We start from the raw sequence: 16,948 nt of genomic DNA on the forward strand, positions 1-16,948 counted from the left end.
ATGCTGGACAGAAACAACCCCAATTTCTGAGCTCTGTCACACAACCTGCTGCTAGAGAAGATAAAACAGTAGATTGATTAGAGTTAAATAAGACTGAACTAGTCTAGAAACCTTTATTTTGTCTCCTTATCGACTTCTTCAAAGCTTGGTGTTAAGATTTGTTTACAATCCTCAAAAATTCAAAGAGACACCAACAATTGGGCATTGCGCCCCCTCTGAAATATACACTTTCATTCACTTTGCAAAGCTCTGTAACTAAAAAATGGAGAAAGTCGAAACATAAAGATTTAAAGTGACATTTATTCACTCATTCATGCTTCATCAACAATCATACACAGTTTTGCTGCTAGTTTGTACTTTACAGTCTGTACATTAATATAAACAGAAGCTTCATATATATAAAACCAACTTCACATTAGAATCAGCTTAAAATTTAAAATCTCTTGCTGGTCTTATTGCATATTTCAAAATAAATAAATGATTTAAAGCACCGGCATACGTAAGTTTAATTTATACATCTACATACAACATTAAAACATGTTTTATTTGTACATATGAGTTTAAAAACAGTTTGATATTCAGAGGTAAAAGAATAGTATCTTTGTGTTAGTCTGGATTTTCTGCCAGTTTTCTGATTTCCTCCAAGAGTTCAGAGAACGCCGGCCGACCCTGAGGTTTCTGTAAGACCAAGAAAAATGAGGAGAAAAGATGTTAGTAAAAATATCTGATTAACAGAATAATATACACTTAATTCATGGAAATTAAACTGGAGTTATTACTTTCCAATTCAGTTACTTCATTCGATTTGTTAAGGATGTGGGACTAAAATGTTAAATCAATAACAGGCTGTATCAACGAAAAGGCCAATTTCCAAATATAAATGTTTACATGTATTTGTCTAATTAACACCCCTGGATGTTTGTTTGTTTGGTTGTTGTGTACAGGGCCGGCTCAAACCTTTCTGGGGCCCAAAGCAGATTTTTTTGGGGGGCCCCATACCAGCATGTCAACACCAGATGCTTTAGCATTTCTAAGCTACATTTTCATCATACCAGTGTTGTAATGGCTGTTCATTTTAACCTTACAGGAGTAGCTAACTACAAAAAAATTATTTGCACTTTGTAATGCAGAGTAGAATTTAAGTGCGCCATATTATTTTAACTATTTGAAAGTAACATGAGCTGATAAATACTACATTTACAGTTAACAAATTGACAAGTTAGCTTGTATTTTCCCAACAGCAGCAGGAATCAACAGGAAGATATTAATTATTATTTGTGTAGCAACTATGAAAACAATGTAGAAATTGTTTTTCCATGTGTAACAGCATTTAGTTAAATATATATGTTGTTTTTTTATCATGCCAGCTTGGTGTTCTTTGGTCCCCTGGTGGTGGCGGGTTGGTTAACTCACGTTGGGCCCGCCCTGGTTCGTGCCATTTGCTTAAATATTTTTAGAAAAAGTAAAAACAATAACAATGGATGACAGAGCTGCTTCTCTTGGTCCACTGCAGGTTAATTTTTGCTTCAAAAAACAATCCGACTGGACGCTGGAAAAGACTATTGTTGTTTTTACGTTGTGCTAAAAGCAGCTAGCCTGTCAGCGAAGCAGAAAATACCAGAACCCAGCGTTTTCTGAGCCATTTTTCTCGGTGAAGATGAAGCGGGTCGGTACCTCGTGCCAGCAGCGGTACATGATGGTGTACAGCGGCTGGGAGGCGCGGTGCGGCCGGTACAGCCGGATCCCTCTGGTGATGTCGTTCACCACCTCAAAGTTGGAGCGGCTCTCAAACGGCGTTCGACCCTCGGAGAAGATCTCCCACATCAACACACCTGAACACAAACACGTCAGTGACCTCTGACCCCTGGCGTTAGAGCAACACGCGATCAGCTGCCGATTGGTTAAGGCCTCCTACCGAAGGACCAGACGTCCGACTTGCTGCTGTATTTGCTGTAGTGCAGAACCTCCGGAGGAGACCACTTCACCGGGAACTTGGCGCCGCTGGAACTGGTGTACTGGTTGTCCAGAACGTACCTGCAGTCGGTTTAAAAGAAACGCTCAAAGCTCAGGTGATGAAACAGAGACGAAACAAATAAATGTCACATGTCTAATCTAAACGTTTATATGTTCCTATGACAGAGTATTAGAGCCGTACTAAGAAAAAATAAAAGAATGTTGATGTTGTTATGGCAGCATGTGTTAAATTATATAAATTAATACATACATTTTTATCATTACTAAGGAGCTAAAGTGTTGGCCGTACCTGGTCATCCCAAAGTCGCTGACCTTCACCACGTTGTTCTCGTTAATCAGACAGTTTCTGGCTGCCTGAATAAGACAGAATAAACACATAAAGAACAGAATTTAAACAGAATTTAAACGGATATTCAGGACGTTTTAAAATATTTCTGAAGTTACTGATCATAATCTGCTTCCAATTAAGTGAGCATCATTGGCATTTTCAAGTTTATGTTGCTGGATGTAACTAATAATCTAACATGCAATTTTACCTAGTTACTTTTGAAATAAAGTAATCAGTTAAGTAACTAAATTAGTAATCAGTGGTTTAGCTACTTTTTCATTGCAGCTGTGAAAACACTGATGACGACATAAAGCTTGAGTTATGCCGGATGCGTTTGTGAGGTCAAAATAGGTTTCTTCAACTAATCGCCTCGTCCAGACGGCATCTGGCAAATTTCCCTCTGTGTTTTTTTACTTCTAAATGTTACATTTGCTCAAGGGGACTCTACACTGCCCCCTAGAGCCTAACAGAATAAATTATACAGTGGGGATTGGCTTGACTGCTCCTATGCCAGCGACTAGCTTTAGCGTCCTTGTGTTTCAGCTAGCAACTAGCTTCAGTGTCCCTGTGCTAGAGCTAGTGACTGGCTTTAGCATTCCTGTTCTTAAGCTAGTGACTAGCTTGAGGGTTCCTGTGCTAAAGCTAGCGACTAGCTTGAGGGTTCCTGTGCTAAAGCTAGTGACTAGCTTTAGTGTGATTATGCTAGAGCTAGCAACTAGCTTGAGCGATCCTGTTTTTTAGCTAGCGACTAGCTTGAGTGTCCCTGTGCTAGAGTTAGCAACTAGCTTGAGCAATCCTGTTCTTTAGCTAGTGGCTAGCTTTAGCGTCCCTGTCGGTCTGCTGGAGCCTCACCAGGTCTCTGTGGATGAAGTTGTGAGATTCCAGGTACTCCATCCCTTCACAGATGTCCTGACACATGGACATAAGCCAGGCCTCCTTCAGAGCTCCGCCCCTTTTCCGCAGGTAGTTCAGCAGGCAGCCATTATCCATGAACTCAGCCACGATCAGCAGGGGGCGGTGCTTCAGGCAGACGCCGTACAGCTGGACCAGTTTGGGATGGCACAGCCTCCTGGAGCAGAACACACAGAAAACGTTATTGAAACTTGTTCTCTGCGTCTCATTGGTTTTCGTACTGATTCTCCTCCCGTACATCATAACTTTGGCCTCTTCGACGAAGTCCTCCTCGTACATGGCTCCCTCTCTGATGGACTTGATGGCCACTTTCTGCTGGTCCCGCCACTTGCCAAGCTTCACCACGCCAAACTGGCCGCTGCCCAGTTCCTTCATGAAGGTCAGCTCACTGGGGTTTATCTCCCACTTCTCTGAAACAGAGAAAATCAGGGGCAATTAAAATAAAATATCAGGTTAAACTGATTGAATCTTATTAGTTGTGTCCCTTGATAACACTAGAAGATCAGAAAATCTGCTATGTTGCAGCTAGCACAGGCCTGTTGTGAATGCTAATGCTAGTTAGCATAGCCACCGATGGCTGCGGTAAACAATTTTTCTGTAACTGTAAGTTGTTTTCTGCCACTGGGACATTTAGCAGTGAGTACATGTGGTTGATTGACAGCTTTAAAGACCATTTCCTTGCTCTGATTGGTTGATTTTGGTGCATTTCATCAGACAGCAGTAACAGCTCAAAGAGTGGGTCTTTTCATAGATTATCTGCCTCATAACAAACTGTCACTACAAGGTGACAGTTTTAACAAATATGTAAAAATCATATTCTTTAAAAGTTACAGACAGCAGCTTTAAACGATGCATCTAACAGCTTAACATGAATGGCTTTACCTGAGCTGAATCCTGCTGTTGCTGGAACACACCTTCCCATCGGTCCCACAGCGTACCGTAACCGGGTCACAAGACCTACAAACCCAAACATGAGAACGATAAAACCATAAGATATGACAGGAAAAATGTCATATCTGACCAGGATGTTAAACTATGAGAGCAGATTCAAAATGGGCGTTTCTAAAGCGAAAACACTGATTGGCTAGTTCAGCAGCAGAAATGAATCTCTACATGACGTATTTTATTACTAGCATGTTGATGTACAGGAACCTACTCCATGCAGAGTAAAAAAAAACAATGTAAAAGCTAAAATTAACTAAATAGTTCAAATTAGCTAAAAGACTATTGATAGCATTTAGTGCTAGCGTAGATGCTATCCGTTTTCTAGCTAGTTTTAGCTTTTTAGCTAGTTAATCTTCATTCTATCTCATTTCTCCAACACATTAAAATAATATGTCGCAATCTCCACAATATTTTACAGATGTTAATTTCATCCGGTCTTTGAGAACCCCTACAGTTCTCAATTCTCGTCCAATCGTGTTGCGGCTCATTTGGTTCGTCCAATTAGGTGTGGCTGCTGAGAAACGCCCACTTCGTCTGCAGAGACGCCAACTCGTCTCCTACCTGCTGCATTGTGTTCATGGTAGTGTATAACATCTGGTATGGAGCTGAAGACGTGTTTTTCTGCCAGGTAGAACTGTCCAGTGTTCGTTGTCTTTATCTGGTAATGCCTAATGTCTCCGTTCGGACTGAGCAGAAGAAATATTTGATTAAATATTTTCTATGGATATAAGTTTTATTCTGGAATTTAAAACTTGTGACTTACCTTAATGTCTTTGTATAAACAGAAACGGTGTAAGTTCCTTGTTTACTGGACTCCCGCACAACAAAACCACCTTCTTTATCCTGGAAAACAGCAATTAATTATTAGAACTGTAGTGAAAATTCACATTTAAGATAAATCAGGAGTTAATTTCTTGCAACTTTCAAGTGTAAATATGTTTATATTTAGACTGTGATGAATAATTCAATACTCAAAATTCAATTCAGGTTCAAAAATACTTTATTGATCCCAAAGCGAAATTAAATAATCATAAATAAATAATACCTGCTGTTTCAGCAGCTGCTCAGCTTCTGTTCTGGTGATGTTCTTGCAGTACCACCTTCATGACGGACATTTTAAATAAACATTAAATATTTTGTAACTGCGCTCTCCAGCCGAGTGAAATAAGAAGTTTAAAACTTACGAGTTTGCCTCGATTCTGTTCTTCTCTGTTACGTAATTACTGGGGATGAAGCCTTTATTCCTGAGCAAAACAACGACACGTCAGAACCGAGTTGTTAGAGGATTTACAACCGACTGCCTCAATAATTTAAGTTTTAAACATGTTTTAAAGCTTTGAGAAACTGCTGATTGATTAATTTGTAAGATGAAATCACAGTTTCAGTGAATGGTTCTGAACTTGGTCTGGACTTGGTCTGCCGTACCCGTGTCTGTCCTCCGCTCTCCACCACAGCTGGTCCTGCTTGTGGAGGATGACGTATTCCTCTCCCTGGAGACACAAAGCACTAGTATTACACACATTTATTTATTTGCTTTTTGATGTCAGTAAATAAATCTGATCTACTAGTAAATATCTGGTCATTCCTCAGCAACTAATCTATAAAATCAGTTATTTTGGTTTGACCAGAGGTCATAATGTCCAATTTTATGAATTTAAATGGAGCAAAGGACCAAAATGAATGGGAATACAGTGTAACTGAAAATTTTTAGATAGTAATATACAGTTAAATGTATTTTTTCTTCATAGTTCATCAAAAAATACTTTACAACAGTGATAATAATTTAATTCATAAAAGAAAATACTTTACCACAGTGATAATAATTTCATTCAGCACAGTTTCAGTGAACTAGCGTGAAATTGTTACCTGTTTAATGGTGAGGTCCGAGTCCTCCTTGGCCGTGAAGTCGTACATGGCAACGACGCTCACCAAACCTTCACCTTCTCCGTTCTCCGGAGGGGGCAGAGGGAGCTTTTTCCTGGACCTGTCCACCTGACCAAAACATAGCAAAAGTCTAAACCTAGACCTCAGTAACACACGGATACGGAGAAATGTGCCGTTTCTTACCCGCCGAGCGTTTCCGGGGTATCGTCTGGTTGGGAAGCAGAGAGACGTTCTGCCCTCCAGCTCCATGCGTGTGCTGATCTCCCTGAAATCAGACAAATCGTCTTTACATTTGGGTTTTTTTCTATTCAATGTGAAAATGTATCAAAATGAATCTTTACACCACTGAGATCTATTGATTTAACTTTTTTTGGCACTGGCAAATCAACAAATTTGATTTATTTGGGTGCACATACTTATTTTTAAGGTAAAATGAGCAAAACATAAAAAAAATTATGTAAAAATAAGTAGAACCGATTTAAGTATTAATTTCTGGGGCTGCCCTGAACTATGGGCGGAGCCACTTGTTGAACTCCGACCGTATTTGGGGCTGCCCCAAAAGTTAACTCAGACCACATTTGCTGCTGCTCATATTTGGAGCAGCACATTTGTGAATAATTGTTGCAACCCCAAAAATGGGCGGAGTCAGTTATTTGACTCCACCCATTTTTGGGGCTGCCCCAAAGCTTTCACCTACTGACAGAAATTGTGTGATTATGTATTATATGTATAGATTAACACATACTAAACATCTGCTGCAAGCAAGTGGCACAACAAAGGCTAATAGGAGGTGGGATCAAATATTGAATTTCGCCCCCCATTCATTTTAAGAAAACAAACCCAAAGATTTGCTTTATTATTACAAATTGTTCAGTCAAACTGCTGAAATAAGCAGATTTGTAAACCTTTTCTTTTGTATTTTTTTTTATTTTTAGAGGAAACTTACAAATGAGATGAACTGAAAAGTTATATGCGATGAAAGAACATTTTCATGTTAAAATTATAGACCAAAAACAGAGTTTCATGATTCAACCGCTTTTCTTTAATGTTATTTTGGTGCATGCATCTTTGCAAGCTGTTCAATCGTTGGACAAGGTTCGCTCACCACATGGCTCCGAGGGTAACCACAAGCTAAAAACTCTAAAACGTGGCCTCGATCTGTGAGCTTCTGCAGGATGGACGTTTCGTCTATATCTTTAGAAATATGCAAAACTATACGAACTGGGAAGATATAAATATCCTCATTTCAATACCTCCAATTTCTCCCAGCAGTTTTTTCTCTTTACGTTGCTGTGGAGGAACTTGACCCCTGTATTGTTTATAACGTTGTACAACGGCATGTTTCTGCTCAACTCTTAAGTACAACCACAGCATTTCAATCAAGTTGAGGGCTGGACTTTGACTGGGCCAAAGTAACACCGTGATTCTGGTCTTTTTCAGACCTTTTGCTGTGGATCCTCTGCTGTATTTATAATATTTTTAAGAGACAGTGAGCAGGGTTGACTCAGTGTCTTAAAACAAGCCCAAATCACCACTGAAAACGTAACTGAAGACTTTTCAACCTTAACATTTCGAAACACAATTCTTATCTTTACCTGCTTTGAACAGCACAGCAGCAGCAGAATATAGAGTGGGTGGATTGATCTGAAACAGACAGAAAGAGGATAAGTTATGGCTAATCTTTTAGCATTTCCAAGTTAAAGTTTATACATTTTTATGGTAGATTGGGTTAAGTCTAGATGGTTGGATAGTTATATGGATGTAAACAAAACGTTCCTCCAGTTTTTTCCAATTCCACCATCATGGAAATTCACCCAAAATCAACAGATACTTGAATTTTTTCTCAAGTTTATTGTAAATTTTCCACAAAATGGTGAAAAGCATTGGGTTTTAGCGAAATGCTAACTCCCATCTACAGCCTCAGCCTGATTTTATGTTAATTTAAATATGACTGATGTGACGAGTAACAAAAATCAAGCTATTTTAGTTTGTTAAAGAATGGAAATGTTTGTGTCTAATATTGGTTTGATGATGGAAAAATATCACAAAATTCCTTGTAAATATTTCTAAAGTAATACCACAAAATGTGTGTTCGTCATTGGAATAAAAAGCACAAAAACAATCTAAAAGTCCTGGAGACACTGATTTATATAAACATACTTTTTCTGTTCACATAAAGGCAGAGCAGCAAATGTTAAAAGCTTTTTTTAACACCTTTAATGACTAGATTAAAAAAGTTACAGAAATGACAATGTCATCAGCATACAGACGTATTTTAGCTGAAGTTAGTTTCTTTCCTGCTTCATATGTCTCACTATAACTCATTTATGAAAATATATAAAACAGGGACTTAAACATATCCCTGAGGAACACCTGTAGATACAAAAGGAGAAGATAAGTTAGTTGAAATTTCTGTTTGTTAAAGTTTAAACCAAACCAAATGAACTTTCCTAGCTTTATATGCGATTTTCTCATCAAAAACTAACCCAGAGTTTTGAATTGATTGCATATATAAGAAATCCTAAAATCTCCCTGCATCATTCAGGGCCTAAACTCCTGTTCATACAAAGTGAACTGGTGGCTGGAACTTTGTTTTACCCAAAGCTCCAACCAAGATTCCCAACAAAACTCCTCCAGACTAGCGGCAGCAGCAATTAGCAAACACCTGATGGAACCACTGATCTCATTATAGGAGCTACATCTCAGTGAAATGTTGGTGAAAATGTTGTTAAAGGGTTAATAGAGGAGCCATGTTGTTATGACTTCCTGGAGGCGGAGCTTCAGAAAGAGCAGAAGCTTCTTAAAGAGACAGAAGCCCAACTTCAAGTCATTCAATTACAGTCAAATTTCTCTTATTTTGATACAAACACCATTTTCATAACAACTGAAGATAACTTAGTTAATTGATTGTGCTACAAAATGGCACTATGTCCCTGGAAAATACTCAACACCGCCCCTTTAATTAACTACATACTTAAATCTAAACAAATAATTATTACTAACATTTATAAAGTGTCTTTGTTCAAACCAGAGTAGCTCCGGTGTTGATATCTCTCTGAGTTGCATAAAATTTACACATTAAATGTATTATTACATAATACTAATCCTTATTTTACCATTTTAGAGAGAAAACTGTTGCTGACGCAGCTTTGAACATACGTTACGTATATTTTCTGTTTGACGTTGGCTAAGTTTAAGCCACTAAAGTTCACATTTGCCCTCTAAGAGTGAAATTTTAACAAGTAAAAAGATAAAATCTAACAAGGAAACGCATCTTTGCAAATTGTCCCACCAGCTGTTTTAGTTAATTTTTTCTGTCTTTGTGTCTCTGTGGTTTGAAGTGGGAGGTCTTTGTCAGGAAGCATAGTTTCCTTTTCTGCAGAATTAACACTCTCTTTGCTTTGAGCGAGTCCGTTTGTGTGTTTCTGTGGGCGAGTGAACAAGATGGTGCGTGTAGCCGGGTCATTGTTTGTCAGAGACTGCAGGGAGAGGTGGCTACATTACTTCCTGTGTGAATAAAAAAAAAAAAAAACACTCATACGCAGAGCGACGAGTATCATGCGATTCTGAAGGTACAAAATGAAAGCAGAGCTTCAGGGGAAAGAAAGGTGATAAAATAAACATGCCAGCGAGTGATGAACTCTTTTTCTCAGTAATACGTCTAATCTGCTATATGTGTTACCAAACTTGTCAAAACACAATGAATAGTTAATCTAATAAATTGCAAAACAATCTATTTAAATGCTTTAACTGTCTTCTTTTGCAAAGAAATGTGCTTTATTTATCTAAAAGTAAATATTTCTTAATCAGTTATTTAAGATTTGCTACCCAGAAGAGATGGGTCATGTAAACTTTTTCACATTTTGTCTCACTAGAGAAACAAAATTCAATGTATTTTATGGGGACGGTGTGTGACAGACCAGGAGAAAGCAGGAAAAGGAAACAAGGATTTAACAAGTTGCGATCCTGGAAAGTTTAATGTGCAACGAACCGCCTGCAGAAATCACTTAGAGGGGCAGTATTGTGTATTTTATAACATATTCAAGTAGCTATGTTGCCTCCAGTTGTTATAAAAATGCTGCATATATCAAATATATCTTTACTTTATAAATTAACATCTGGAAATTGGGCCTCTGTCTCTTTAAGAAGCTCCTGCTCTTTCTGAAGCTCTGCCTCCAGGAAGTCATAACAACATGGCTCCTCTATTAACCCTTTACCAACATTTTCACCAGAGAAGAAACTCCTCTAATGAGGTCAGTAGATGTTCCCCATGTGTTTGCTAATTGCTGCTGGCTAGTCTGAAGGAGCTGAGTGGGGGAGGAGCTGTGACTCGAAGGCGGGGCTAAGTCCACCCAAGCATTTAGCACAGCTGAATGGTTGCCATGGAGATTAAAGGATTTCTCAGACTCTATGCAAAACGACTCAAGGCATCAGTCCATGTTTGTTTTTGATAAAGAAATAATTTTATAACATGGAAAACTCAAAAATGACAATGGATGGATGGATGGATGGATGGATGGATGGATGGATGGATGGATGGATGGATGGATGGATGAGAGCTAAAATACATCTGTATGCTGATGACATTGTCTTTTCTAAATAAGTTTCGGTTGGTAACTCGTCCCTCTATCGAACAAGGTTTCTAATCAAAGCCTATTAATGTGTCAGAATGGCCTAGTCAAAGAAACTGAATCAATAATGAAACATTAATTAAAATTAAGATTAATTGCATACAAATGGATGTTTGAAAGTCTTCATTTCTGTTAATTATGACTATTTTCCACTTACAGCTAAAGAAAAAAAAACATTTAAAATTTGATTATTACACTTAATCAATTAAAAAAACTATTTTTTAGGGCAGAAATGTGATTTTAATGAAAATATGTTCAGGTTTTTATTTCCAAATGGCACTTATACTCAGACAAATGAGACTCATTATATGTTGTAATTTAATGAATTTGACTGTAAATGTGCAGAAAAACCTGCGCAGGAAAAATATTCCACAAAGCATCGACTGAAATTTACAAAACAGATTTTGTTCAGATTTTAAAACCATGTAACAGAATTAATTTACCTGTAAATTAGAACAAAATGCTATAACTAGATGAATAAAAGTACCATAATTAGTCCCAGTAACGTGTCAGGTGTTGGTAATGTTGGGAAATCGTTTCTCAGCGCTCAGCTCAGCATGGAAACAACGTCTCCGCCTCACTAAACTTTGTTTTAGAAATGGCTTTAACAATTCTGGCTCTTTGAATCTGAGGTTTACCAGATGCATGAGAACCACAGCGTTTGGTTTGAGCTCTTCTCAGTAAAACGTTTAAGTTCGTGGTCATAACGTGACAACAGGGACACTTTGTAAAGGACATTTGTACAGAAACAACCAGTTTTTCTAAATAATTACATCCAAACTGTCACATTTTCTCAGTGAGCTTCATCAACCAGAATCAGAATCAACCGGTCACTTTTTAAAATCGTAAAGTTATTAACCGTCTGGATTCCCATGTTTTCACAGTTTCTGTGGATCTTTGTAACATATATTTACATTTTTCACTGACTGTGGTTCTGTCTGTGTTGGCAGTTCGACCCAGTTCCCTCGTCCCGTTTGTTTGAAACGTCCGTCTCCCTGCTCACTTATTTAAAGATGACCTTTGTATTGTAGCATTGAGTCGTATGCGTTTGGACTGGGTTTGTCCCGGCCGCCTTCAAACCAGCCGTGGTGATAAACCCACTTAATAAAGAAACAATAATTGATGGTATCATGGATGAATTTAGACGGATTTCTGTTTGGATCTGGGGCTGTTTTGGATCATTTAGTTCTGTTTTATTTTGTTTATTTTGGATGGATGGATTATTTCTTAGTCTGTTGTTTCTCTCCCTAGCCCCCTGTGCCACTCTCTCTCTCTGTCTCTCTCTCTCTTTGTCTCTCTCTCCCTCTCTCTCTGTCTCTCTCTCTCTTTGTCTCTCTCCCTCTCTCTCTGTCTCTCTCCCTCTCTCTCTGTCTCTCTCTCTTTGTCTCTCTCTCCCTCTCTCTCTGTCTCTCTCTCCCTCTCTCTTTCTCTCTCTCTTTCTCTCTCTTTCTCTTTGTCTCCCTCTCTCCCTCTCTCTGTGTCTCTCTCCCTCTCTCTTTCTCTCTCTTCCTCTCTCCCTCTCTCTCCCTCTCTCTCGCTCTCTCTCTCTGTGTCTCTCTTTCTCTCTCTCTCTCTTTGTCTCTCTCTCTGTGTCTCTCTTTCTCTCTTTCTCTCTTTGTCTCTCTCTCCCTCTCCCTCTCTCCCTCTCTCTGTGTCTCTTTCCCTCTCTCTCTCTCTCTGTCTCTCTCTCTCCCCCTCTCTCTCTCTCCGTCCATTCGTAATCGTCCCTCTGTTTCTTGCTCAGTAATCAACCTCCAACTCATTCTAGTTGGTCCTGGTGGATCCTCTCACCTCCCTGTTGTTACTGGGTTCCTGTTTTTGTTCTGCTCTGGCTCCCTGTGGTTTCCAGTCATTTTTTATTAAACGTTTAACATGATCCATGCGTTTTGGTCCATCAACAAACTCGCTCATACAGACGATTTCTAAACTACCATCTTTATCTAAAGTCTTGGTGAAAATAGTTTTTATTCTATTTCAATCTTTTTTAACAAACTACGACAGCAACTACGAGAAATTACCGTCCCGTTTTAAACATGAGTACAGCACAGAAACACGTTTGTAAGTGTTTAACGATCTCCTAACAGCTGATTGAGGGAACATTTCTGTCTTATTGTCATATTTAATTGCAGCGTTCGATACTACTGACCATGACATCTTTCATTTTGATTTTAGCACCATGTTGGTAGTTTGGCTCTCATCATGTTAGTATGACAGAAGTTTTTCATTTCCTCTCTATCACTTCTCTTCTGTGGCAGTAATACTAAGCTATGGAGTCCCTCAAGGTTCAATCTTAGGCCCTGTTCTGTTTATGTTGCTGCTTCCTCTTGGACACATTTCTATGAAATGTAGTTTCTTCTTTCTCTGTTCCTGTGTTTTCATCTGTGGGTTTAAGAAAACTGTGCAGCACCTTGATGAAGTTAGTAGCTGTTTTTAAAGTGCTTTTTAAATAAACTGACATTGATGTTTTATGCCTGACAGTTAGTTGGACGTTGTTTTGCTGTGAGACACTTTTGAAATGTAAATTAGTAGAAAATCTGTTACTAAGCTCTAACTTTTATGTGTTTTCCTTCCAAGCAGCCAGACTTTCTTCAGATCTTTCAAAGTGGATTTAAGGACAGAAGTTTAAAATAAAATCACTGACAGATAATTTCTCCTTCCTCAAACATGAAGCTGCATCTTTGGTGCACAAAGGAGCGTTAACAGAGATCCTTCCTCCCAGAAGACGATAGATGGTAACTAATGTTTTAGGAAAAAATATGTGCTTTTAGGATTATTTTTACTACACTTTACTATCTACTTTTACTTGAGTCATTTTATTATGAAGTATTTCTGCTCTTATTTGAGTAACATTTCTGTATTTTCTACCCAATGAATGAAAAACCAACATGTTTTTACCAAAAATTCACCAGACACAGAAACACACACCTGCAGTTTTTGTTAAAGTTTCATAAGTTTTTTATTTTTATTGAAAATTTATTTTTCCTGATTTTATTACTATTTTCATTTTGATGTTTAAAATACCAAAATTTCCACATAACTCTGTAGTTCAGTCTGTCTGATGATGTAGTTTGTAAACATTAAATAATTGGTAATTTGACCAGTTAGTCGGTACTTCAGTTTATTTTTAATCAAACATTTTTTACTCTCACTTGAGGATAATTTCTGGTTGCTCTTCCCATCTCTGTCTGTAACCATCATGCCTTAAAACAAACGTAACAAATGTTTTCATCCCTGCTGGTTTTTGCACATCTCTGTTGTTTTTTCACTTGTAAAAATGAACATGAATATTTGGGATTTTCTTAAATCATCCTGATCCGTTGTACGTTCCTTGGATCAGAGTGCGCTGTTTTTGGTAACAGCACCGTATTTACGTTGTAATTTTACACTTACTGTACAGCATGTTACTGTTAATTTTGTTTTTGTTTATTTTTTATACTTTTCTCTTTGTCTGAACCTGAAAGTCTTGATTTTCTGTCACTCTGCTGCTGCTGGATTTCCCCATTTTGGGACAGTAAAGCTGATTTATTTTCTAATCAGTGGTTCTTCTGGATTTCTGAGTTTCTGTTTGAAGTTTTGCTCCCATTTCACCCGTTTTCTCCTCGTCTTTTATCCAAATTAGTGCTGAATGTCTTTGAAAGGCACAAGCTGGGGCAGTGAGTGGCTGAGATGGCAAAGCAAAGACGTTATCTCTGGTTTGATTCCAGGTCATGACCCACTGCCTGCTCGCTACAAAACTCTGAATTCATCAGGTTTAACTGGTTTGTTTTTCTTTTAAATAGCTGAAAAAGCAGCTAATGCCAAAAGAAAAACCCTGAAACGTCTTGAGAACTAAAGTCTGGCTGCTAAGGAGGAAAATATTTACTTTTTCTGGTTTCTGTTGGTGGTGGGGCTCCATAGGACACTTTTTATAGTTATTTTAATAAAAAACCTGCGAGGATTTAAACAGAAAGAGGCAGAACGATGAAGAAAACGTAAATCCTGTTGTCAGGACATTTAAAGGTGCAGCAGCTCATGTTTGAGCCTCAACAAAAGGAAAACTGAGCTTTGTGACCAAAATGTACATGTTGTGCTACTAGTTGTCTCTGCTTGTTGTTTATGGATGTTTCTTGCGCGTCAGATTTATGTCCATACCAGAAACAAGCAAAGAGAAAAGTTCTGCTTTGAAACATTTGTATATAAAATGTAAAACTGTGAGTAATTCCAGATTTCCTGCCAGTTCTGATGATTAATCAGCTGTTTGGGGTTTTATTTCTAGATAACTGAAGTCACCTTGGCTGTTTACTTTGGTTTTCTTCTTAATTTCTAATTAAATCCCAGACCAGATGTGAAACTGCTTCTCTAAAAGCTGCCAGCAGTGAGAACTGAAACCTCTGCAGGCCAGAGCTGCTAACTGAGGAGCTTCTCTGCGTTTCCATCTGCACAGGTGCAGCAACGCGCTGTAAAGTGAGGCGCTTTGTTTTGATTAGTCATGGAGAAACAAAGACTAACCGTCTCTCTTCGGGTTTGGCTGATTGTGCAGTTTTAAAAGCAGAATATTGTAAATGTTTGAGTGTTTAATGAATCCGTGGCAGCGTCTCCTGTACATAAACACCAATCATCTGCTTCTTCTAACCCCCTTCATTTGCTCTTCTTCTTCTCTTTAAGTTTAAGGCGTAAATGTTCAGATTTTAGAGTGTCTACTTACTCGAGTGAATCATGTTGGTGTTTGGTCTTCGCTCTCTTCTTCCCTCCTCTTCCTCCACCTGGTTTTGCTCCAGTTTTGGTTCTGGAGCTCGAAGTCGGCTTCAGTTTCTCAGCATGGACGCAGCTGCTGTGATGCTGCAGGTAGGAAGCGGCCGAGGCGTGGAGTCAGAGGCGAGAAACGGGGCAGGTGGGTGGAGGAAGTGAGGTAGGTGAAGAAGAGCAGCAGAAAGAGCCAACAATAAACTCAGAAAAAGGATTTTTAATTGCTGGTGTTGATGTTCGGATTGCTGCTGAAAGAGTAAAACGTTTTCTTTAAATTGTGCTTCATTCGCCAGAGTTTATAGAGACATAGAAAGACAAAGAGAGCAGAGCAGAGGAAGTGAAACAATGACGTGAACGAAACCGCAAAGCATCCGTCTGAGAATAAATCCAGGAAGAAGAAGGGCACACATACAGTAATCGTCATGCAGCTCTGAAAACAGTCAGCCCTTCAATCTGACTCTTTCACTTTATGTTACCGACTCTAAAAATGTTTTCTGCTTCAAAGCCCTGAAAAAGAACGACGCCACGACCGTTTGGTCAAATCAAAGCTGCAAGAGCAGAAATGAAAGTGTGAATGGATTAATCAAAACGATATAATCGAATGAATTGATACTAAATCAAATTAGAAATAAGTCACTGACTGTTAGCATCTTGACTTTTACCAGTTTATACTTTTGCTGTTTTGTTAGCTTGTTTTATGTCAGACCATTAGCTTTAGGCTATGTCGCTAACTCTATTAGCGCTTAGCTTGTTACAGAATAGCAGTTTATTAGACACCGTTAGCTATTAGCGTTACTCTAAAAAGCTGCTAGTTTGACCAGATTAGCTGTTAGCTTCACTCGCTCATCTGTTAGCTTGAATACATCACCTTGCTAAAATAATCTGCCAAGGTTAGCTTGAATAGCTGTTAGCTTGCCTGTGTTTAGATGTTTATTAGCAATTGTTATGAGTTTATGTAATCTGTTAGCTTGACTTTAATTAGCTGTTAGCTTGACTAATTAGCTTGACTTGATAAGATGAAAGCTTGAATAGTTGATATCTTGACTTTCTGCTAATTGGACTCTGTTTACTGTTAGCTTGATTCTCCTGGTTCTCAAACATGCTAATCATGCTAATCATGCTAGGTTCTTCCTTCCACAGATAGGAGATTGAATGTCGCACTTAAAAACAAACAAAATAAACAAAAACTGAGCTGTCTCTTTAAAATAACAGCTAATATTCATGGTAGCTTTTGGTTTGGTTGGTAAATCTTGAATCTGATGGCCCAGTGAAGTCAGACAGGGAAGTTCTTGTTAGCTGAACCTCCAGGAACAGAAGTGAAACCTCTGCAGGATGGTGAGAGTGAAGGTTTCCTGTTGGTCTGCAAGGCCAGATGTTGGGGTTGGAGATATTTGGCCACAAAGCTGATCTTTAGGCTACTTATTACCACTAGTATGTTGATGTTTAAACATAGTTGGTTTATATGAACTCAACTAGGTGGTCGATAAAACTCTCAGTTCCTTAAATATCTTTGGATAAATAAAGCCATCATTTTATGAGAATAACGTTA

General features: G+C 38.5%; 1 protein-coding gene across 1 annotated transcript; it reads right to left on the reverse strand.

The window, feature by feature from the left end:
* Nucleotides 1–283: 283 nt before the first annotated feature.
* On the reverse strand, nt 284–16,496 carry txk (TXK tyrosine kinase). Its single transcript, XM_015057605.1, has 16 exons — nt 15,359–16,496; nt 7,639–7,687; nt 6,227–6,308; nt 6,026–6,151; nt 5,585–5,649; nt 5,344–5,403; nt 5,205–5,259; nt 4,923–5,002; nt 4,721–4,845; nt 4,097–4,171; nt 3,453–3,624; nt 3,155–3,371; nt 2,264–2,328; nt 1,916–2,034; nt 1,675–1,832; nt 284–678 (listed from the first exon to the last, which is right to left on the reverse strand). The coding sequence occupies exons 1-16, from the start codon at nt 15,369–15,371 to the stop codon at nt 607–609; spliced, it is 1,533 nt and encodes a 510-aa protein (XP_014913091.1). The 5' UTR covers nt 15,372–16,496; the 3' UTR covers nt 284–606.
* Between the last annotated feature and the right edge of the window lie 452 nt (nt 16,497–16,948).

The sequence above is a fragment of the Poecilia latipinna genome, unplaced genomic scaffold, assembly GCF_001443285.1.
Source record: "Poecilia latipinna isolate Pla-1442-1.1 unplaced genomic scaffold, P_latipinna-1.0 Scaffold1475, whole genome shotgun sequence".
Classification (NCBI taxonomy): Eukaryota; Metazoa; Chordata; class Actinopteri; order Cyprinodontiformes; family Poeciliidae; genus Poecilia; species Poecilia latipinna.

Excerpts from the sequence above, each read along its gene's own strand:
- txk (XM_015057605.1), bottom strand. Across the intron at positions 5,260-5,343 it reads AACAGAATCGAGGCAAACTC|GTGGTACTGCAAGAACATCA; the intron begins GTAAGTTTTAAA and ends TCCGTCATGAAG. Across the intron at positions 3,372-3,452 it reads GAAGAGGCCAAAGTTATGAT|GAGGCTGTGCCATCCCAAAC; the intron begins GTACGGGAGGAG and ends GTTCTGCTCCAG.